Raw genomic sequence first — 22341 nt, 5'->3', positions numbered from 1 at the left:
CCGCCGACCTCCGACATCGTTTCAGGTGTAAAACCAGAGAAACCAGCAGAAAATGTTCTGCCTCTACCGTAATAATCTGAGGCCTGTTTAACCTCCAGCAGCGAGTTTGTTTACCGACACACACACACACACACACACACACACACACCGCCACCTTTCAACTGGCTTTCCACTTCTAATTAATCCGTTTTAATCCTCTGAAACGAGCAGATCTGCTTCCCTTCACCTGCAGCTGCTTGTTTCTAAACCTGGACCTCAATCAGTGCAGGAAGAAAAACATCTGACCATCTCCAAAACATCTCACACAGCATCCCCAACGCTGCTGCTTCACCTTAAAGAGGGAAATACCACCGCTGACACCAGATCAGCCGCTAATGTACAGCAAAACCTCAACGAACTCCGTCCAGGAAAACAAGGAGACGCCAGAGAGATTCACGTCAGAAGGATTTCTCTCCATGTTTCCTCAAAAGACAACAGGACATAAACAAGACACAATATGACAGAAAATGAATAAATTTAGATACAAAACAACAAAAAAGGAGACACAAAATAACAGAAAATGACACACCAGAGAAAAAACAAAAAGAAAACAACAAAAAACAGACGGAAAACGACCCAAATGAGATAGAACATGACAAAAAAGGACCAAAACTAAGACTCAAAACAACAACAAGAAAGACAGCATGACATAAACAAGACACAATACAAAAAAGAGACAAAATGACAGAAAATGATTCAATTAAGACACAAGACAACAAAAAAGCTACAGAAAATGACAAAAATGATCAAATTTAGACACAAAGCAATAAAAATGAGACACAATGACATAAGCAAGACAAAATATGGCATTAACAAGACACAAAATGACAAAAAATGATTAAATTAAGACACAAAACAACAAAACAAGTGACAAAATAACAGGAAATGACAAACCAGACAGAAGAAAGAACAGACAGAAAGAAAACAACAAAAAAACAGAGGAAATGACCCAAATGAGACACAAAATGACAAAAAAGGACCAAAAAGAGACACAAAACAACAAAACAGACACAAAATAACAGAAAATGGTTTTCATTGTGCTTGTTACATCGGTTTCAGGTGTATTAGATCACCAAAATGACTCCTTTCATCAGCCACAATCTGCAAAAATCAACAGAATCGTCTGACTTTAAACTTTCCAACGGTCCTTGAATGTATCTTAACTGAAGCTGAAATTCCCCAAAATTCACCTTAAAATTTATAAAATCAGCCATAACATGACATAAAACAAGAAAAGTGACAAAGACGAGGGAAAACCACAGAAAAGCGATACAACATGAGAAAAATGAGACACACTACAAAGACCAGGAGACAGAATAAAGAGATGTAAAACAGCAAAAACAAGATTAAATGATGCAAAACTGCAAAAATCAGGGCAGCTTTAAAGCTGCTGTCCGGAGTTTGAATCGCAGCGTCTCCCAAAACACTGTTGGTCCCTCCCTCTGATTTCCTTTATTTGTTCACGCGCGCAGTACATGAGAGAAGTGCCCGGAGTGCTGCAGCATCTCGCCTGTTTTGCTGTTTTCCCCTCTTCTACATTTAGTACATTTAGTAAATAATAAAGGAATTACGTTAGAATGCTGTATTGAGTCTAACTTGTCCTAATACCAAAATAACATGAATCTGCTAGGACGAACGAGTAAAGTTTCAATATGTGATTACACTCGTGTATCCCTCTGGATGACGTTGTTTATCAAACTTAGTGCATTTACGCGTGTATATGTGTTACATTGTTTATTTATTTCTATCTAGAGTTCAGAATCGCATGACTCCTCTGACGAAGAGTATGTCCCAGACGCCCCAACATCTTCCTCCAGAGGTCGGGCATCTAAACGAAGCCGTCAGGCGGGCTATGGAGGCCGTGGTCGGGGAGCGACGCGAGCACCCCGAGCCAAAAAACGTCCTGCGGTCTCTTGGCCTGACAAGTCGTGGGATCGGTAACTTTTCTGGAAGTTGCTGATCCCTGATGCTCGCTCCTCCACAAGCAAAACAAATGTGCGCGCGGTTGCGTAGTGCGTAGCTCGCCCACCTCTGCATGGGCTTGCTTGCTGTGCGCGTAACCGTTGATTGACAGCATGACAAAGCTGAAGCTCGAACTTGATTGGTCGGCAGCGACCGGCGCTTTTTGGAATAACATGGGGGTCTATGAGAGGAAGGTGGAGCTCAGGAATAAATTTTCATATCGCGTTATTCTAACTTTATATTATAGTATCGAACTAGACTAACACATTTAAGCTTTGTTAAACAATGATACATAAATTGAAAACAAACGGAAACTCCGGACAGCAGCTTTAAGGTTCAATTTCACTTAGGAGATCTCAAACGTTGAGATTAAGAGTACAGACAAAAGTTTTTACCAGTTGTGGCCCATTTTAATATCTTCCCATTTATCTTTTTTCCATTATTCTGAATAACCTATTCTCTTCATTCCATAGAATGTTTCTATTAGAGCTTTTGTCCAATCATATTTTAGCCATCATGTGTTGCCAGGGGCAAAGAAATCTGCTCGCATTGAACCTGTTACTTTAACCAATCAGATTCTGAGTTGCTGATCTCAGGTCCATCGAGCAGGCATACAATGACGCAAGCATTTTCATGCCCTCTGATTAGATGGTCAGAGAGCTTAGCCGAAGCTAGCGATTCCTATCGTTAGCGACCTGTACAAGCTGTTTTGTTTTTTAACTTACAATGGCTAACGAAGGAGAAGATATTGATTTGGTGACAGATCTACTTAAAAAGACAATTTTAAGGCGGACTTCTAAATAAAAAAACTTGATATTGTGAGGAAAAATCAACAAACCGGGGAGCTAGCAAACCCGAGGCTAGCAACACCGGAGCTAGCAACACGGGAACTAGCTACCGCGGAGCTCACAACCCCGGAACTAGCAAACCCGGAACCCTGGAGCTTGCTACCGCTGAGCTAGCAACCCCGGAATTAGCAGCCCCGGAGCTAACAGGCCACCGGCCGGTGAAAGACTTTTGCTGTGTCTGAAATGGCATACTAACGTACTTCATACTACATTCTCAATGAGTATATACTGTATACTACGTACTATAAGTATGATTAGAATGCCAACCGTTCACACTGTAGTATACTACTACGTTTCCCATAATGCATTTCAAACCTCCGACGACAAAAACCGGAAGTACGGCTATCAAATATCTCGGCTGAATGCCGGCTTCAGGTCGATTTTACGCTAACAAACAGTCGCATAATTAATGTGGTAATTTCAAGCCGGCACTCCTCATGCAGTTATTAGCCAGATTATGCGAATCGTTTCAATTGTAGCTGCAGGCTACTGGAGGTAGCTGCTACTTGTTCTGTATGCAAAGCGAGCTGCTGCAACTAGCTGCTAGCATTCAGTAGCACGTTGTGAGGCGTCGGACAAATTTAAAACGTTGGTCAGAAAACGCCTGTTTCTCAAATCTGTGGGGGGATTAGGATGACTACTAACCACATAAAATAAAATAAAAATCGCCCCGGTCCAGCCACATATCCTGTGGAGGCTTCCATTTCGGTGGATAGCTCGCAAAGCATTATGGGGCGGTTGAGTATGACTAGTGTGGTCACCGCGCATACTTAAAAATTTTCCGGATATAGTATACATCCGGGTATTTCTCGCGTACTCAATCTTTTCATACTATCTAATGTGAACGCACTACATACTTATTTACACACGTGGACAAAATTGTTGGTACCCCTCAGTTAAAGAAGGAAAAACCCACAATTCTCACTGAAATCACTTGAAACTCACAAAAGTAACAATAAAGAAAAATTTATTGAAAATTAAATAATCAAAAACAGCCATTACTTTTGAATTGTTGATTAATATAATTATTAAAAAAAACAAACTAATGAAACAGGCCTGGACAAAAATGATGGTACCTCTATAAAAGATTGAAAACTATTTGACCAGAGTGACATGATTAACTCAGGTGTGTCATTTAATTGACATCACAGGTGTTTCCAAACTCATAATCAGTCAGTCTGCCTATTTAAAGGGAGACAAGTAGTCACCCTGCTGTTTGGTGAAAAGGTGTGTACCACACTGAACATGGACAACAGAAAGCGAAGGAGAGAATTGTCCCAGGACATCCGAAAAAAAATGATAGACAAACATCTTAAAGGTAAAGGCTATAAGACCATCTCTAAACAGCTTGAAGTTCCTGTGACAACAGTGGCTCATATTATTCAGAAGTTCAAAACCCACGGGACAGTAGCCAACCTCCCTGGACGTGGCCGCAAGAGGAAAATTGATGACAAATTGAAGAGACGGATCGTTGGAATTGTATCCAAAGAGCCCAGAGCAACCTCCAAAGAAATTAAAGGTGAACTCCAAGGCCAAGGTACATCAGTGTCAGATCGCACCATTCGTCGTTGTTTGAGCCAAAGTGGACTTCATGGGAGACGACCAAGGAGGACACCACTGCTGAAAAAAACTCATAAAAAAGCCAGACTGGAATTTGCAAAAATGCATGTTGACAAGCCACAAAGCTTCTGGGAGAATGTCCTTTGGACAGATGAGACCAAACTGGAGCTTTTTGGTAAGGCACATCAACTCTATGTTCATAGACTCAAAAACCAAGCATACGAAGAAAAGAACACTGTCCCTACGGTGAAACATGGAGGAGGCTCAGTAATGTTTTGGGGCTGCTTTGCTGCATCTGGCACAGGGTGTCTTGAAAGTGTGCAAGGTACGATGAAATCTGAAGACTATCAAGGCATTCTGGAGAGAAATGTGCTGCCTAGTGTCAGAAAGCTTGGTCTCAGTCGCAGGTCATGGGTCTTCCAACAGGACAACGATCCAAAACACACAGCCAAAAACACCCAAGAATGGCTGAGAGAAAAGCGTTGGACTATTCTAAAGTGGCCTTCTATGAGCCCAGATCTGAATCCCATTGAACATATGTGGAAGGAGCTGAAACATGCCATTTGGAGAAGACACCCATCAAACCTGAGACAACTGGAGCTGTTTGCTCATGAGGAGTGGGCCAAAATACCTGTTGACAGCTGCAGAACGCTCATTGACAAATACAGAAATCGTTTAATTGCAGTGATTGCCTCAAAAGGTTGTGCAACAAAATATTAAGTTATGGGTACCATCATTTTTGTCCAGGCCTGTTTCATTAGTTTGTTTTTTTTAAATAATTATGTTAATCAACAATTCAAAAGTGATGGCTGATTTTGATTATTTAATTTTCAATAAATTTTTATTTATTGTTACTTTTGTGAGTTTCAAGTGATTTCAGTGAGAATTGTGGGTTTTTCCTTCTTTAACTGAGGGGTACCAACAATTTTGTCCACGTGTGTAGACGTCACACTTAGTATGAGTAGTACGTTAGTATGCCATTTCGGACACAGCCTTTGTCTTCTCTTTCGTCTCTGACTATGAGCAGTATCTTTGGTTCAGTTTATTCCAGAAATACTCCCGGACAGATCAGACTTCCAGCATTAGCCTCCATGGACAGAAAAGGACTTAATGTTGTCACTGAAATACATGGATTGTTGCTAGCACAACAACAGAGTGACTGAAGTGTTTGTGAGGAAATGAAGGAGGATTAATTTTGTGTTAAATTATCACAAGTTTTAGTGAGTAAAAAGAATTGTCTATCTATCTGCAGCTGGGTGTTAATGGGATTATTATTATAGGTAATGCTGCCTTGTTTTACTCTGGTTGCATGCTGTTGTTTGATTGGTTGTGACTGTGTTTGGGAGGATATTTTTGACCCGGCGGAGCAGCAGCCCCAAGCAGGTGGCATCACTGCTCATCAGACTCCAGGTGGCTTCTTTTGGTCTCTCAGCAGAGCAGGAGGCAGAGCGGGGATTCTTCTGGTTTGGCCGAAGCCAGACTCAGCAGGAGGCTTGGAGAACGGGGCTGAGGACCCATAAGCCCCGCTGTCAGACGGTGAGCGGGAGGACGGAGGACCGACTGTGGGAGCAGTTCGATAGGAGGCTAGCGTTAGCCACGTTAGCCTCCTATTGAACTGCGGCTAGCGTCTGTCAGATTGGAACGTTTCACCGCACTCAGTGTTTTGTGGACCAAACAGCGTTGCAACGGGTTGTCGTTTCGGACTGAACACGGGACAGTGAGTAAACTTGGCCCAGTGTTGCCAACTCCTCAGTAAGGCAAGTCGCTGTTGGCTATCCTAGAAGTCGCTAAATGACATCATCTCCTAATGTGCATATTTCCCAGTTTGCATGTAATTGTAATCAACGTTGTAGGAGAGAGGAATAACGTTGTGGAAGAGACCAAAAATTCAATTCAATTCAATTCAATTTTATTTATATACCGTCAAATACAGTCAAATCGTCTCAAGACACTTTACAGAACCCAAATGCCTGACCCCCAGAGCAAGCCCAAAGGAGACAGTGGCAGGAAAACACCCTTTTAACAGGGAAGAAACCTCGAGCAGAACCCGGCTCTATATAGGGGGGACCCATCTGCCTGCTGGCCGGGGGGGTTGAGAAGGACAGAGGAGGGCAAGGGGGAGGGATGGGAGAAGAGGGAGGGGTGGGAAAGCAAGGAAAACACAACACACATTTGGATACATGTATGACAGGATATGTGACACAGACAAAGTATAAGCTAACATTGAAAACTGACTCATAGTTTACTCTGATGATGTACGGCTCTGACATTAAACATACTCCATATATAGCTAGCAGTAAAATTCAAACAGTATGTAAGTTAGCATAACAAGTATAGAGGAAGGTCAGCAGCAGCATCCCACAGTGGACATGATGGAGACTGGACCAGCTGGTGGAACATCAACCACAGATCTGAAGCATCCAGCTCTGGGACCAGGAACACTCAGAGAAATAGCACAGGGGGAAACAGAGTGAATGTACTGCAATAACAGTATACATATTAAATGTAAAGGTAGATAGAGAAGGGCTCAGTGCGTCAAGAGAAGTCCCCCAGCAGCCTATAGGCCTATAGCAGCATGACTAGAGGCAGAACGAAGGGACGTCCAAGAGGGAGTCAGCTGTGCAAATGAAGACACAAGCCGAACCCCTGTGGGTCACCCAGTCAGCCCCAACTATAAGATTTGTCAAAAAGGAACGTTTTAAGCCTGGTCTTAAAAATAGAGAGGGTGTCTGCCTCCCGAACCCAAACTGGGAGCAGGTTCCACAGGAGAGGAGCTGATAACTGAAGGCTCTGCCTCCCATTCTACTTTTAGAAATTCTAGGAACAACAAGTAAGCCTGCAGTTTGAGAGCGAAGAGTTCTACTAGGATAATAAGGTACTATCAGATCTTTAAGATATGATGGAGATTGGTTATTAAGAGCTTTATATGTCAGAAGAAGGATTTTAAATTCTATTCTGGATTTAACAGGAAGCCAGTGAAGAGAAGCAAGTATAGGGGAAATATGATCTCTTTTGCTAACTCCTGTCAGTACTCTCGCAGCAGCGTTTTGGATCAACTGTAGATGTTTGAGAGAGCTATTTGGACAACCTGATAATAAGGAATTGCAATAGTCAAGCCTGGAAGTAACAAAAGCATGAACTAACTTTTCTGCATCACTCTGAGACAGAATGTTCCGGATTTTTACAATATTACGCAGGTGAAAAAAGGAAGTCCTACAGACTTGCTTTATGTGCGAGTTAAAGGACAGTGAGTATAAAACACCCAAAATATGTTTTTGTACTCGAGGCTAAATGCTGTGGTTTATTTTAGTATGACAGTGAAGAAACATTTTCATTTATGTCCCGCTCCGTAAGTCTGGATGGGATCTGTAGTGACTTTGTCTGCCGTCTGGCCGTGGAGGGATGTGTCCTCTAATCAGACACTGGGTCTGCTGTGGGGTTACTGGACTGACAGTCTGTGCTCTGGGAGGGGGAGGAGCTCACAGCAGCACCTGCTGCTGGTTGAGGACAGTAACTGCAGAATGATCCCAGTTTTCCTGTCAGAGTCTCCAGAACGGCAGAAAAAGTCGCAAGATTTGTCGCTAGTCGCTTTTCACAAAAAAAGTCACTGGGACGCTTTGGAAAGTCGCTAGATTTAGTGAGAAAGTCGCTAAGTTGGCAACACTGACTTGGCCATGTGTGTGTGTGTGTGTGTGTGTGTGTGTGTGTGTGTGTGGCTGTGTGTGTGTGTGTGTGTGTGTGTGTGTGTGTGTGTGTGTGTGTGTGCCTGTGCGAGTGATTGTAGAGCATAATTCTATTCTATTGTATTGACTTTGTGGGTTTTGAAGCGGTGGGATAACCTGAAAGGGAAATATTGCTGTTTATTGTGTGACAGAGGGATTTAGTTTACCATCAGAACTGGTCATTGGGACCATCCGGGGTCACCCTCTGAACAGACAATAACTAGTTTTGGGAAAGTTTAGGTATTTCTTTTATGTTTTCTTCACTTATTGTGTATATATGTTTGTGTTGTATTAAATCCGGCCTCTATTTAGTTAATTCGGCCAAATGTAAAACTTTCTCTGGGTCTCATTTTATTTTGATATCTATCCATCCATCCATCCATCCATCCATCCATCCATCCATCCATCCATCCATCCATCCATCCATCCATCCATCTACCTATCTATCTATCATTTAAGTTATTTTATTGGGTTAATATTGATGCTGTTGCTGGATGGGATGTCTAGTTGCAGGTGAAAGGAGACTCGTAATAATAATAATGTTTGTATAGCATTTTTCAAAATTCTCACACTTTACATAGTTACATTATAAAATTACTTGTTAAATAATTTTAATTGAGTTTCTTGCTTTAATGATGACTACATGATGCAGTGTCCTGTTTTCCTGCCTTTCTGAGTAATATTGATGATATCTATGGCATCATAACGATGATAGGAGGTGGAATGATTCAGGTAGGACTCCACAGAAGGCACAGGTGTAAAATGCACAGACTGGTTTTTATTCACTGTTTGCTCATTTCTCACTGTGACATTTAGATCCAGAGAGGTCGAGAATTCAGCTTAATCTGTCCAAAAACAAGACGAAACTGCACGAGTAGGGCACAAAATGAAATGAATGAGACGCACAACAACAACAAATGCGACAGAAAAGCACAAAAACAAGAGAAATCTTCACAAATGAAACACAAACAAGTCAGAAAAGAGCAAAAAACAACTGGAAATCAGAGAAACAAGGCCAAACAAGACACAAAACGACAAAGATTAGACATGAAAACGACAGAAAATCAACAAAATGAGACACAAAACGGCACAAACAAGCCACAAAATGAGGCAAACTAGGCACAAATCAACAATGACACCCAAACGAAACAAAAAACAGAACAAATGAGACGGAAGACAAGATAAAAATGACATAAATGAGACAAAACGGCCAAAAGTGGAAATGAAAAAATGAGATGAGGCAACAAAAACAAAAATGATCTAAATGAGGCATAAATGGACCAAAAACTAGACACAAACAAATAAAAATGGAACAAAAAGACACAAACAAAATGACAGGCGTAACAAACAGAGAAGCTGCTGACATTCATAAACACATTCTCAGAGATAAAATTAAAACATGAAGGACAAAAGCCAGACGTGGAGCTGATAGAAGATTAAAACCCTCTCAGTAATAGACGGTATAGATTCAGACTGTCAGGATGTAGCACACACACACACACACACACACACACACACACACACACACACACACACACACACACACACACACACACACACACACACACACACACACTCGCTGGGGTTGTGTATCAGCTAACATGTAATTAACCTGCCGACCCGAGCCGTGTTGCAGCTTTGTGTCGAGTGTGTCGCTGATCTCCACACTCACCTGTGCTGGCCTGTGATTGGCTGCTGAGCGTTGCAGCGTGATGCTGGCCTTAATACTCCATTAGACACACTCGGATAGGATGGAGGCGACAGAGATCAGACTAAACATCCTGGACAGACATATATATGATAATAAACATGATAATCTGTTAAACCAGCTGGAAATGCCACCAATGGGGACTCATTCTTCACAGACTTACAGTTTTTGAAGCTTTTTGCAGGTTTTTATCGCATTTTTCTGGGAACCCTGATGCCAGATTTTCTTTGTTTGTTTTGTGGTCTTTGACAGGAGTTTTGTACACTCTGGGTTCTTTAATGCCTCAGATGGTTCTTTCAGGTGATTTTGTACATGTTGTAAACTGGACTAGGATCCAGAAACTATTGATCCTCCAGCTGATTATCAGATATGATCAATACGTTCTACAGTTTCTAATGTTGGCCTCCTCCTCTGTGTTTCAGTCTCTGGACGGCTTCGTATTTGCACTAAACAAGGAGGGAAGATTCCTCTACATCTCTGAGACCGTCTCCATCTACCTGGGCCTGTCGCAGGTAAAACTCACCTGTCTGTTCTACCGCTGGGTTTACCTGTTCTGATGCTGGGTTTACCTGTTCTGATGCTGGGTTTACCTGTTCTGATGCTGGGTTTACCTGTTCTGATGCTAGATTTACCTGTTCTGATGCTAGATTTACCTGTTCTACTGCTAGATTTACCTGTTCTGATGCTAGATTTACCTGTTCTGATGCTGGGTTTACCTGTTCTGATGCTGGGTTTACCTGTTCTGATGCTGGGTTTACCTGTTCTGATGCTGGGTTTACCTGTTCTGATGCTGGGTTTACCTGTTCTGATGCTAGATTTACCTGTTCTGATGCTAGATTTACCTGTTCTACTGCTAGATTTACCTGTTCTGATGCTAGATTTACCTGTTCTGATGCTGGGTTTACCTGTTCTGATGCTGGGTTTACCTGTTCTGATGCTGGGTTTACCTGTTCTGATGCTGGGTTTACCTGTTCTGATGCTAGATTTACCTGTTCTGATGCTGGGTTTACCTGTTCTGATGCTAGATTTACCTGTTCTGATGCTAGATTTACCTGTTCTGATGCTGGGTTTACCTGTTCTGATGCTGGGTTTACCTGTTCTGATGCTGGGTTTACCTGTTCTGATGCTGGGTTTACCTGTTCTGATGCTAGATTTACCTGTTCTGATGCTAGGTTTACCTGTTCTGATGTTCTGATGCTAGATTTACCTGTTCTGATGCTAGGTTTACCTGTTCTGATGCTAGATTTACCTGTTCTGATGTTCTGATGCTAGATTTACCTGTTCTGATGCTGGGTTTACCTGTTCTGATGTTCTGATGCTAGATTTACCTGTTCTGATGCTGGGTTTACCTGTTCTGATGTTCTGATGCTAGATTTACCTGTTCTGATGCTAGGTTTACCTGTTCTGATGCTGGGTTTACCTGTTTTGGAACATCAACTTGAGTCCATAACTCCTCCAAGAACCTGTTTTCTGAAAAGTTCCTCTACCAAACAGGGTTCCTTCAGTATGTTCACAATTCCTTGAGGTTGTCTTGTTTCTGAAAGTGTATTTCTGGTGATTTAACTGAAACAAAGTAAACGAGAAGTGGAAGTTAAATTCTTCCTTCATCCATCACTAAACATTAATCTTCTAGATTAAAGTCTTTCTTCTGGTTTATTCCTCTCGAACACCGTGGCTTCCTCAACCACTTTCATACAATGGCATAAATTACATTTATTTCAAGATTCACACAACGTTCCCTTCAGAACATAACTGACATTAGTTTAGTTGTACAGAAATATCATGTATGGAGTGAGCTGCTGAAATTTCTGACTGTATTCAAATTTATTTGACTGTATTTCTTTCCATCTGTCTTTATTTCTTTCTCTCGTCTTTCTTTCTTTCCATCTTCATCCTTGTTTTTTTTCCGTTTCAGTCTTTATTTTTTAAAGTTTCTTCTTTATTTATTTCTATCTTTGTCTTAATTTCTTTCTATCTCTGTCTTGATTTTTCTTTCTATCTGTAATTTTTTCGGTCTTTATTTCCTTCCACCTTGATTTCTTTCTATCTCCGTCTTCATTTCTCTGTCTTTATTTCGTTACGTCTCGTCTTCTTTCTGTCTTTGTCTTTTCTTTCCGTCTCGTCTTCATTTCTCTGTCTTTATTTTCTTTTCGTCTTTGTCTCTTTCTTCATTTCTTTCCATCTTTATTTTTTCTGTCTCGTCTTCTTTCCGTCTTTCTTTTCTTCCCATCTTCCTCTCTCCTCTGTTCCGTCTCTCCTCCATCTCTCTCTCTCCATCATTACCAAAGACAATTCCCAACAAATTAAGGCTCATTTAAAATCTCATCAGCTCGTCGGACGGTTGTTGATTTGTGCAGCGAGCGACGACGCATATTTTATTGCAGCGAGCGTGCGTGTGTGAGAGTGTGTGAGGACATTCATTGTAGTCTGTCAGCTCTCTGACCAGCTCTGCGTCTCAATTGGTTCACTCTGCAGCAGCTCTGGTTAATAGAGACACACGTCCATCCTGAAGGTCGACACGCCGACCTTGGAGGCGCTAATAAGTCGCTATTGACAAGCTGGGAGTGTGTGCGGCTGAATTAAAGGGATTCTCGCCGTCTTATTTCCATGTTTACTTCGTAGCTTCTGTACAGCAAAATGTTAATATTTGTCCATGAAAGAAACCCAGAAGCTGTTTTTCAGATGTGCTTCCATCTGTTGGTTTCTGGTTGCATGAAGTTAGCGTTCCTGATTTGACACGTTTAGAATCCACCTTCTAGTGACGGTGACAAGCGTGTAAAACCATCATAAATCCATCTTTATTCCTTTGCATCTTTATTTCTTTAGATCTTTTTTCTTTCTGTCTCCGTCTTCATTTCTTTCTGTCTTCATCTTTGTTTCTGTCTATCACTGTCTTTATTTTGTTCTGTCTCCATCTTTGTCTTTCATCTTTATTTCTTTCTACCTCCATTTTTATTTGTTTCCATCTTCATTTCTTTCTGTCTGTCTTTATTTCTTTCCAAAGGAAGGTGGAGACATTCTCTGATCTTCTTCTGCACCATCAGGTAGAAACCAGGAGATGTTACATTCAGCTGGTGTTCTGATCTGAATCTGTCAGCTCCTTATTAAACTACTGCAGTGAAGCGCTGAAAACCGGTTTGCTGTTTGGCAGAGAGACTGTTTGACTTTTTCACCAGAACCTGTCGTTTCTACTGTATCGGCAGTCAGAGCTTGTTCCTTTCAGCTTATCTGATCTAAATCTGAGCAGTTTTGTGCTTGAACTCGGCGTGAGAAATGTTCAGATCTGATCATCGGTTTTCTGATGTGGGGATGAAGATGTGATTTTCATGCTGAAAGACAAGACGATGAGACGCAATGAGGAGAATTTAATGCAGCAGAACATGGAATTTCTGTATGTAATAAACATAAAATATCACATGACTGAATGCACACGACTGCAGCAACCAGTTAGAATCAGTCTGAGGTAAGAGGTAGTTTCAGTTTTTTGGTATTTAAACCTAAAAACTTTCCAAAATAATGCATGATTTGTCAAAAAGTACCTGAAACCTGTCCAAAATGACTGAGGCCTGTCCCAATCCACTATAGATCTGTCCAAAATGACTTGAAACCTGCACAAAATTACACTTTTTTTGCCCCAAAAAAGACTTCATGTGCATAAAATGACTAAAAATGTGTCCAAAATGACCTAAAACCTGTCCACGGTTTCTAAGAATTGAGCTAGAAAGACTTAAAAATGAGACTAAAATGACTTCAAATCTGTCCTGAAATTACTGAAAACTTTACTCCAAATCATTTTAAAATTACTATAGTGTCCAAAATAACCTAAAATCTGTAGAAAATAACTAAAACTGAGTCCAAAGTCTCCATGATGGGATGTATGATGAGAAACTCTGAGAAAGAAAGAGTGATGGAGTTAATTGTGGGATTTTGGATTGTTCACTGCAGATCACACTTATTTTTCATTCATCTGTGTTTTTCAATCTGTAAATCATGTCCAATACTGTCTAGCTTCCAAATACAGACCACCTTTCATTATTTATTTACTAGAAAGTTTGACGAAAACAAACCTTTGGACAATTCTGAGTCATTTTGAGTGATCTTTGTCCTGTTATGGACAGATTGAGGCATTCTGGACACTTTTACAGAAATTTTTGAAAGAGTTTTGAGTTTCTTTGGATAATCTTTGTCTTCTTTAGACAGATCTGTGACAGATTTCCAGTCTTTGTCTGGTCAAACTTTAACATCAGATTCTACTGATGTTAGAGTCTCACCAGGTGGAGAAATGTGGACCAAAGACTGGATTTTAGTGGAAACATGGATCCATCCATTGATAAACTCTTACAGGAACTTCATGGAGACACTATAGCAGTCTGGATTGGAGGTTTATCACTTTATTCCATCACTTTATTATACTGTCCTAGAGGGAAACTACCCTATGTGTTCTCACATTATTTTAGTGGTTGTGGAGTTTGATTTCTTTCCTCATCAGGACGTAACAAATCTGTAAAGTCTGGAGAGAGTCTGAGAGTTTCGTGTTTCCTGAATCCGGTCTGAATGACTGGATAACGTTCTCAAAGCTTCTTCTCAGCGTCTCTGAGCGGTTTTCTTGACAGCTCGTATTTAACGTCTGACACACATCCCGTCTCTCCATTAGTTTGATGTGAACTCTGTGTAAATTAGATGTAGGAGTCTCTCAGATAGGAGGAACGAGGGAAAAAGGCCAATCAGTTTACCAAATTAACGAGGAAGGTACACCGCCCAGCCTCCCTCCTCCTCCTGGATTAATTCCCCCACCAAGATTGATTGATGATTTCTATCAAATAATTGATTAATTGTCAAATCGGGTCCCCTAAGCTTTTCCGCCAGCTCCGCCGAGCCGGTTATCTTGTTCTCCCGGCGTTTATCAGCAGCAGAAGAAGTGGCACGCCGATTAAAAAAAGTGAAGCCGGAGATGGCGGCTGTAATCCTGCATGTGTACACAGAGTTCGTCAACCTCCATCCTCCTAATTGCTCCCCTTCTCCTTTAATCGCTGCCCTTCCCTCTTCTTCATTTTTCCTTTAAAGGAAGGAAAATATATCGCTAATTATTTTTCAACTTTAATTAGACGGCAGCGTGCGGGAATAATGGCCGGGTGGCGGCAGGAGGTGAGCGGGGGATTCTTTTTAAGCCTTTTGACAAATTGACGAGGTTATGAATTTCCAGCGCCGCAACAATCTGCAGCAGATTTATGTGTAAAGAGGATTTGCTGGTTTAACTCGTTTCTGGGCGTCTCGGCGGCGGACGTGGCCGGCCAATCAAACAGGCCGTTAATAGAGTCATTAACAAAGAGGGGAGCTGTAATTAAACGGCTCCGCTGGCTTCACCCAGGAAAACTTTACCTCGTTTTTCAGTCTTAATTCTCTGCAGTAAAAAGTTGACGAGCTGCAGTTTGTTATGTTTCTCTGTCCGACGCTAAATCAGAATTTAGGAACTTCTTCCTGGTGGATTCTACAGGCTCATTCCAGTCATTTCATAGAACAACCACATTAGATCCTCTTTATCACTAGTTTACTTTCAAATTAACAAAACTGGAACCTTGACTCCCCACATGGACTTGTTTTGAGGAATTCTGAACAAATTTTTAGTAATTTTTAACGGGTTTCAGTCAAAACAGAAACTTTCTGAGGCTCCAGTCCCTACCTTCAAAATATACACCTTTTCTGTTTTCTGTCACTCTAGAAGCATGAACTTATTAATAATCCTCAGATTTATCCTTGTCATGGATTCTTTTCAGCTCCTAACTTGTCCACAGCTTTGAGAAAACCTATAAAATTAAATGCATCCAAATGTACAGCTGGATCAGGAATGATGTGCTGTGACTTTCAGAAGAGATTTGTTTTACGGTTTTTACGAAATGTGTAAAAACTTGAGATAAAAATCCTCAGTGAAACCTGTCCAAAAGTATTTTAAAAATGTGTCCTGACTGACCTAAAATCTGTCCACAGTTGCTAAGAATTAGGCCATAATGACATGAAACCAGCTCAGAAATGACTGAAAACTCGTCAAAAATAAGACAAAGATTGTCCAGAATTAAAAACTGTCAGAAATGTTGGCAAGAAGTGGTTCCAGTTTTTTGGTATTTAGACCTAAAAACTGTCCAAAATAATGCATAATTTGTCAAAAAATAGTTGTAATTGGCCACCATTAATAAGAATTAGCCCAAAATCACTCAATCAGACTAAAATACCTTGAAACAGGTTCAAAATGACTAAAAACATTTAAAAAATTTGATAGATTGTCAAAATAACTTGAAACCTGTCAAATTACATCCTCCTCCCAAAAAATGACAATCTTTCAAAAATTACAAAAGAATTTTCAAAATAACCTAAAATCTGTGGAGAATTTCTAAAAATTAATCCAGACTAACCTAAAACCTGTCAAATTACTTTAAATCTGTCTAAGATGACTAAAATGTGTCCAAAGTGAAATGCAGAGAATTACAAAGAATTTGATCAGAAGGATTAAAAATCAAACTAAAATTACTTTTTCCCCCAAAAATGACATGAATTAAAATGAATTTTAGTTGAGCATCCATCCTGGTGTCTCTGTCAGACATTATTTTATATTTTTATTAACATTTATCGGACCCATCTGGATCCTCAGAAACACTGACGTTCTAAAATCAGAGGTCAAAGCGGTTAGAACTTGTTTTCAGATGAAGCAGGTGGATGAAAGCGTCGCCTCTCTGTGGAGAACCTGTCTCCTCAAACACCCTGTTGATCCACACGTGCACGGACACACGTGCACGGACACACGTGCACGGACAGACGTGCACGGACACACGTGCACGGACACACGTGCATGCTCATGTACGTCTGCATGTGTGCTGAGAGGCTGCAGCTGCCCTCTCACTGATCTAATAGAGACGTGTGTTAGCGCGTGTGTGTTATAGTGTGTGTGTGTTTTAGTGTGTGTGTGTTACAGTGTGTGTGTGTTATAGTGTGTTTGTTATAGTGTGTGTGTTACAGTGTGTGTGTGTTATAGTGTGTGTGTGTTACAGTGTGTGTGTGTGTGTGTGTGTGTGTGTGTTTTAGTGTGTGTGTGTTTTAGTGTGTGTGTGTTACAGTGTGTGTGTGTTACAGTGTGTGTGTGTGTTTTAGTGTGTGTGTGTGTTATAGTGTGTGTGTGTGTGTGTGTGTGTGTTATAGTGTGTGTGTGTGTTATAGTGTGTGTTTGTGTGTGTGTTATAGTGTGTGTTTGTGTGTGTGTTATAGTGTGTGTTTGTGTGTGTGTTATAGTGTGTGTTTGTGTGTGTGTTATAGTGTGTGTGTGTGTTTTAGTGTGTGTGTGTGTTATAGTGTGTGTGTGTGTTATAGTGTGTGTGTGTGTGTGTGTGTGTGTTATAGTGTGTGTTTGTTATAGTGTGTGTGTGTGTGTGTGTGTGTTATAGTGTGTGTGTGTGTTATAGTGTGTGTGTGTGTTATAGTGTGTGTGTGTGTGTGTGTGTGTGTTATAGTGTGTGTGTGTTATAGTGTGTGTGTGTGTGTGTTACAGTGTATGTGTTATAGTGTGTGTGTGTGTGTGTGTGTGTGTTACAGTGTGTGTTTGTGTGTGTGTTATAGTGTGTGTGTGTTATAGTGTGTGTGTGTGTGTGTGTGTTATAGTGTGTGTTTGTGTGTGTGTTATAGTGTGTGTGTGTGTGTGTGTTACAGTGTATGTGTTATAGTGTGTGTGTGTGTGTGTGTGTGTGTTACAGTGTGTGTTTGTGTGTGTGTTATAGTGTGTGTGTGTTATAGTGTGTGTGTGTGTGTGTGTGTTATAGTGTGTGTTTGTGTGTGTGTTATAGTGTGTGTGTGTTATAGTGTGTGTGTGTGTGTGTGTGTGTTACAGTGTGTGTGTTACAGTGTGTGTGTTATAGTGTGTGTGTGTGTGTGTGTGTTACAGTGTGTGTGTTTTAGTGTGTGTGTGTTATAGTGTGTGTGTGTGTGTGTGTTACAGTGTGTGTGTTATAGTGTGTGTGTGTTATAGTGTGTGTGTGTTACAGTGTGTGTGTGTTATAGTGTGTGTTTGTGTGTGTGTTATAGTGTGTGTGTGTTTTAGTGTGTGTTTGTGTGTGTGTTATAGTGTGTGTGTGTGTGTGTGTTATAGTGTGTGTGTGTGTGTGTGTTACAGTGTGTGTGTTATAGTGTGTGTGTGTTATAGTGTGTGTGTGTTACAGTGTGTGTGTGTTATAGTGTGTGTTTGTGTGTGTGTTATAGTGTGTGTGTGTTTTAGTGTGTGTTTGTGTGTGTGTTATAGTGTGTGTGTGTGTGTGTGTTATAGTGTGTGTGTGTGCAGCAGATGGCGGTGTGTCCTCTGCCTGATGGTCCAGAGGAAAATAATAACTGCGTCGTCTCGTCCAGACCCAAATTAGTCTGCTGGACTGAAGCCCGTTGATACGCCCAGCCGAGGTCTGAGCCAGGTTCTGTTCACGCCAGGAACATATGCAGCAAAGCACACGCTAACACACACGGTGAAACACACTGCAGGCATGACGTTACAGGTAACATGAAGGATTTCTCTTTAAAATGGCATCGATTGTTAGAATAAAGTTTTAAAAAAGCTAAAAATCTGGAGAATCGTGTTTGATCTGTTTGAAGCCGCTCTAAAATCTCAGATTAACCCTCGTGTCGTCCTGCAGGTCAAACTGACCCGTTTTAAAGTTGGAAAATGTGGGGAAAAAAATATATTCTCACAGTGAAACTTCTGATGGAAATCTTTGAATACTTTTTGGTGGAAAAAAAAGAAAAGTTAAAAATGTTTCTGAAGAACATTCACTTAAAAATCAACCAAAATCCAGCAAATTTCACTGGATTTTGGTTGATTTTTATGTGAGTTTTCTTAAAGAAAATAATAGAAGTTTTACTGATATCTATGGAATCACTTTAGATATTTTTAGGATTTTTCTGGAAGGTTTTTACTCATTATTTAAACAATATTTACGAGACTTTTCTTGCCAAATTTGGAACATTTTATTATTTTTAATGCAATTTTTCAGAGAAACTTTTAAGTAATTATTGGAATTTTGTTCCTGAAGGTTTTGCAAAATTCCCAAAATTTGGGGAATTTTTTTGGCTGAATTTTTGCATTTTTTTTTCGGACAAGGAAACAATATTTTTTTGGTTTCTGTAAATGAAGACAACAGGAGGGGAATATTTTTGGTTTTACAAAATCTGGTTGGAAAAAACCGTCTCAGTTCTTTCATTACCTCTTCCTCCCTTTTTCTTTATTCCTTTTTTAAATTTTTAATTCTTTTAATTTCTTTTACCTGTCTATCTTTGATTCATGACATTTTTCATGAAGTTTTTAAAGATAATTTTACATATTTTCTATTTGTTTTATTACTTGAATATATGGTCATATTTTTAACTAAATATTTTTTCAGACAATTTTTTTAGAACTTACTGTGATTTACCATTTTAATGAGTTAGATTTTGTTGAATTCAGTGACTTATATTTGTAGCATTTTTGCTTGTTAAACGTTGATTTATTTTTGTGTATTATATTTTCATGACTGGTATTTAGAGTTTTAATTTACATTTTTCATATAATTATATTTTTACATATTTTGTGAACTGTATTTTTGATTCTATTTAAACTGTTGTAAAATGTGAACATATTTAGACTTTTTATGATTCTTCTTGTATTTTTAATCTGAGTCGTTTATTGATCCTATTTTCACTTTAATTTTAATGTTTTTCTGGGTTTTTTTCAATAATTTTTTCTACCTACTCTGCTGCCCTTCAAGTCTCTTCGTCCTCCTCGTTTTTTTTCCTTTTTCTTCTCCTCTTCCTCCTCCATGTGTCGGCGTCGGGACGGTCGGCCATTTGCATGAGGTCAAAGAGAGGCATTCTGGGAGATGGAGGAGGGAGGTCACAGTTAATAGAGATGCCATGAGCTCACTCACACACACTCCATCCATCCATTATTGATGCTGCTGACTCCAGAGCTGCTCTCATCATATAATATCTATAATCAATAGGATAGACGGAGGAAGAAAAGAGTGAAAATGGACTTTACAAATGAACAGAGTGCAGGAGAGATGAACTCTAATCTTTATTAAACTTGTTCAGCACGTTAAAGTTAAACTGAAGATGGAGAAACGGAAAGAATAAGAGAGGAGGAGAAGTTTAAGAGAAGCTGAATAAGAAAAAAGAGAGTCAGAGGAGATGAAAGAGGAGAGTTTTATTAAAGCAACGGAGGAACGAAGAGAGATGCAGGTCTATGTTCAACTGGAAATTACAGCTACAGACGGACACACGATGACCACAGATGGACACACACCGACCACAGACAAACACACACCGACCACAGACAAACACACACCGACCACAGACAGACACACACCGACCACAGACGGACACACACCGACCACAGACAAACACACACCGACCACAGACAAACACACACCGACCACAGACAAACACACACCGACCACAGACGGACACACACCGACCACAGACAAACACACACCGACCACAGACGGACACACACCGACCACAGACGGACACACACCGACCACAGACGGACACACACCGACCACAGACAAACACACACCGACCACAGACGGACACACACCGACCACAGACAAACACACACCGACAAACACACACCGACGACAGACGGACACACACCGACCACAGACAAACACACACCGACCACAGACGGACACACACCGACCACAGACAAACACACACCGACCACAGACGGACACACACCGACCACAGACAAACACACACCGACAAACACACACCGACGACAGACGGACACACACCGACCACAGACGGACACACACCGACCACAGACGGACACACGATGACCACAGACAAACACACACCGACCACAGACAAACACACACCGACCACAGACGGACACACGATGACCACAGACGGACACACGATGACCACAGACAAACACACACCGACCACAGACGGACACACACCGACCACAGAGGGACACACACCGACCACAGACGGACACACACCGACCACAGACGGACACACACCGACCACAGACGGACACACACCGACCACAGACGGACACACGATGACCACAGACGGACACACGATGACCACAGACAAACACACACCGACCACAGACGGACACACGATGACCACAGACAGACACACACCGACCACAGACAGACACACACCGACCACAGACGGACACACACCGACCACAGACGGACACACACCGACCACAGACGGACACACACCGACCACAGACGGACACACACCGACCACAGACGGACACACGATGACCACAGACGGACACACGATGACCACAGACAAACACACACCGACCACAGACAGACACACACCGACCACAGACAGACACACACCGACCACAGACGGACACACACCGACCACAGACGGACACACGATGACCACAGACGGACACACGATGACCACAGACAAACACACACCGACCACAGACGGACACACACCGACCACAGACGGACACACACCGACCACAGACGGACACACACCGACCACAGACAAACACACACCGACCACAGACGGACACACGATGACCACAGACAAACACACACCGACCACAGACAAACACACACCGACCACAGACGGACACACACCGACCACAGACAAACACACACCGACCACAGACGGACACACACCGACCACAGACAAACACACACCGACCACAGACGGACACACACCGACCACAGACAAACACACACCGACCACAGACAAACACACCAACCACGGATGGACACACACCGACCACGGACGGACACACACCGACCACAGACGGACACACACCGACCACAGACGGACACACACCGACCACAGACAAACACACACCGACCACAGACGGACACACACCGACCACAGACGGACACACACCGACCACAGACGGACACACACCGACCACAGACAAACACACACTGACCACAGACAAACACACACCAACCACGGACGGACACACACCGACCACGGACGGACACACACCGACCACAGACGGACACACGATGACCACAGACAGACACACACCGACCACAGATGGACACACACCGACCACAGACGGACACACGATGACCACAGACGGACACACGATGACCACAGACGGACACACACGACGGACACACACCCACCACAGACGGACACGCAAGACCACAGACGGACTCAGCCGGACCCGCAAGACCACAGCGAGACACACGCCGACAACGGACGGACACACACAGACACACACCGACCACAGACACTTTGAGATATTAAATATCCACCAAGACCAAAACAGACACTATTTCAATGAAAGAGATGAAAATAACTTTGAGACACACAACAGGACAACTAAAGAAGACACACTACCTGCAGAGACGCAACACAAGGAGACAAAAATGACAACTGTGTTAAAGACGCAAAATGAACACAAACACATCCTAAGGGACACAAAATTGTGACAGAGACACACAAAGAGCTCTGAATCAGTCGACTCCACTCTAACCGATGGACAAAACATGGA

General features: G+C 41.7%; 2 protein-coding genes across 3 annotated transcripts in view; one reads left to right on the top strand and one right to left on the bottom strand.

The window, feature by feature from the left end:
• Positions 1-22341, bottom strand: part of LOC110959949 (neuronal PAS domain-containing protein 3) — a 394699-nt gene that overhangs the window by 155007 nt on the left and 217351 nt on the right. The window lies entirely within an intron of this gene.
• Positions 1-22341, top strand: part of LOC110970602 (neuronal PAS domain-containing protein 3) — a 247038-nt gene that overhangs the window by 101561 nt on the left and 123136 nt on the right. Inside the window, exons 2-3 of one of the 2 annotated variants that reach the window (XM_051947573.1) lie at positions 5842-5945; positions 10262-10351. In XM_051947573.1, the coding sequence (XP_051803533.1) occupies positions 5842-5945; positions 10262-10351 (194 nt within the window). The remainder of the gene's footprint in view (positions 1-5841; positions 5946-10261; positions 10352-22341) is intronic. The other variant, XM_051947568.1, reaches the window with a different exon arrangement.

The sequence above is a fragment of the Acanthochromis polyacanthus genome, chromosome 1 (genome assembly GCF_021347895.1).
Source record: "Acanthochromis polyacanthus isolate Apoly-LR-REF ecotype Palm Island chromosome 1, KAUST_Apoly_ChrSc, whole genome shotgun sequence".
Classification (NCBI taxonomy): domain Eukaryota; kingdom Metazoa; phylum Chordata; class Actinopteri; family Pomacentridae; genus Acanthochromis; species Acanthochromis polyacanthus.
The sequence above is the reverse complement of the archived record's forward strand: the minus strand, read 5'-3'. Positions and strand labels throughout refer to the sequence as shown.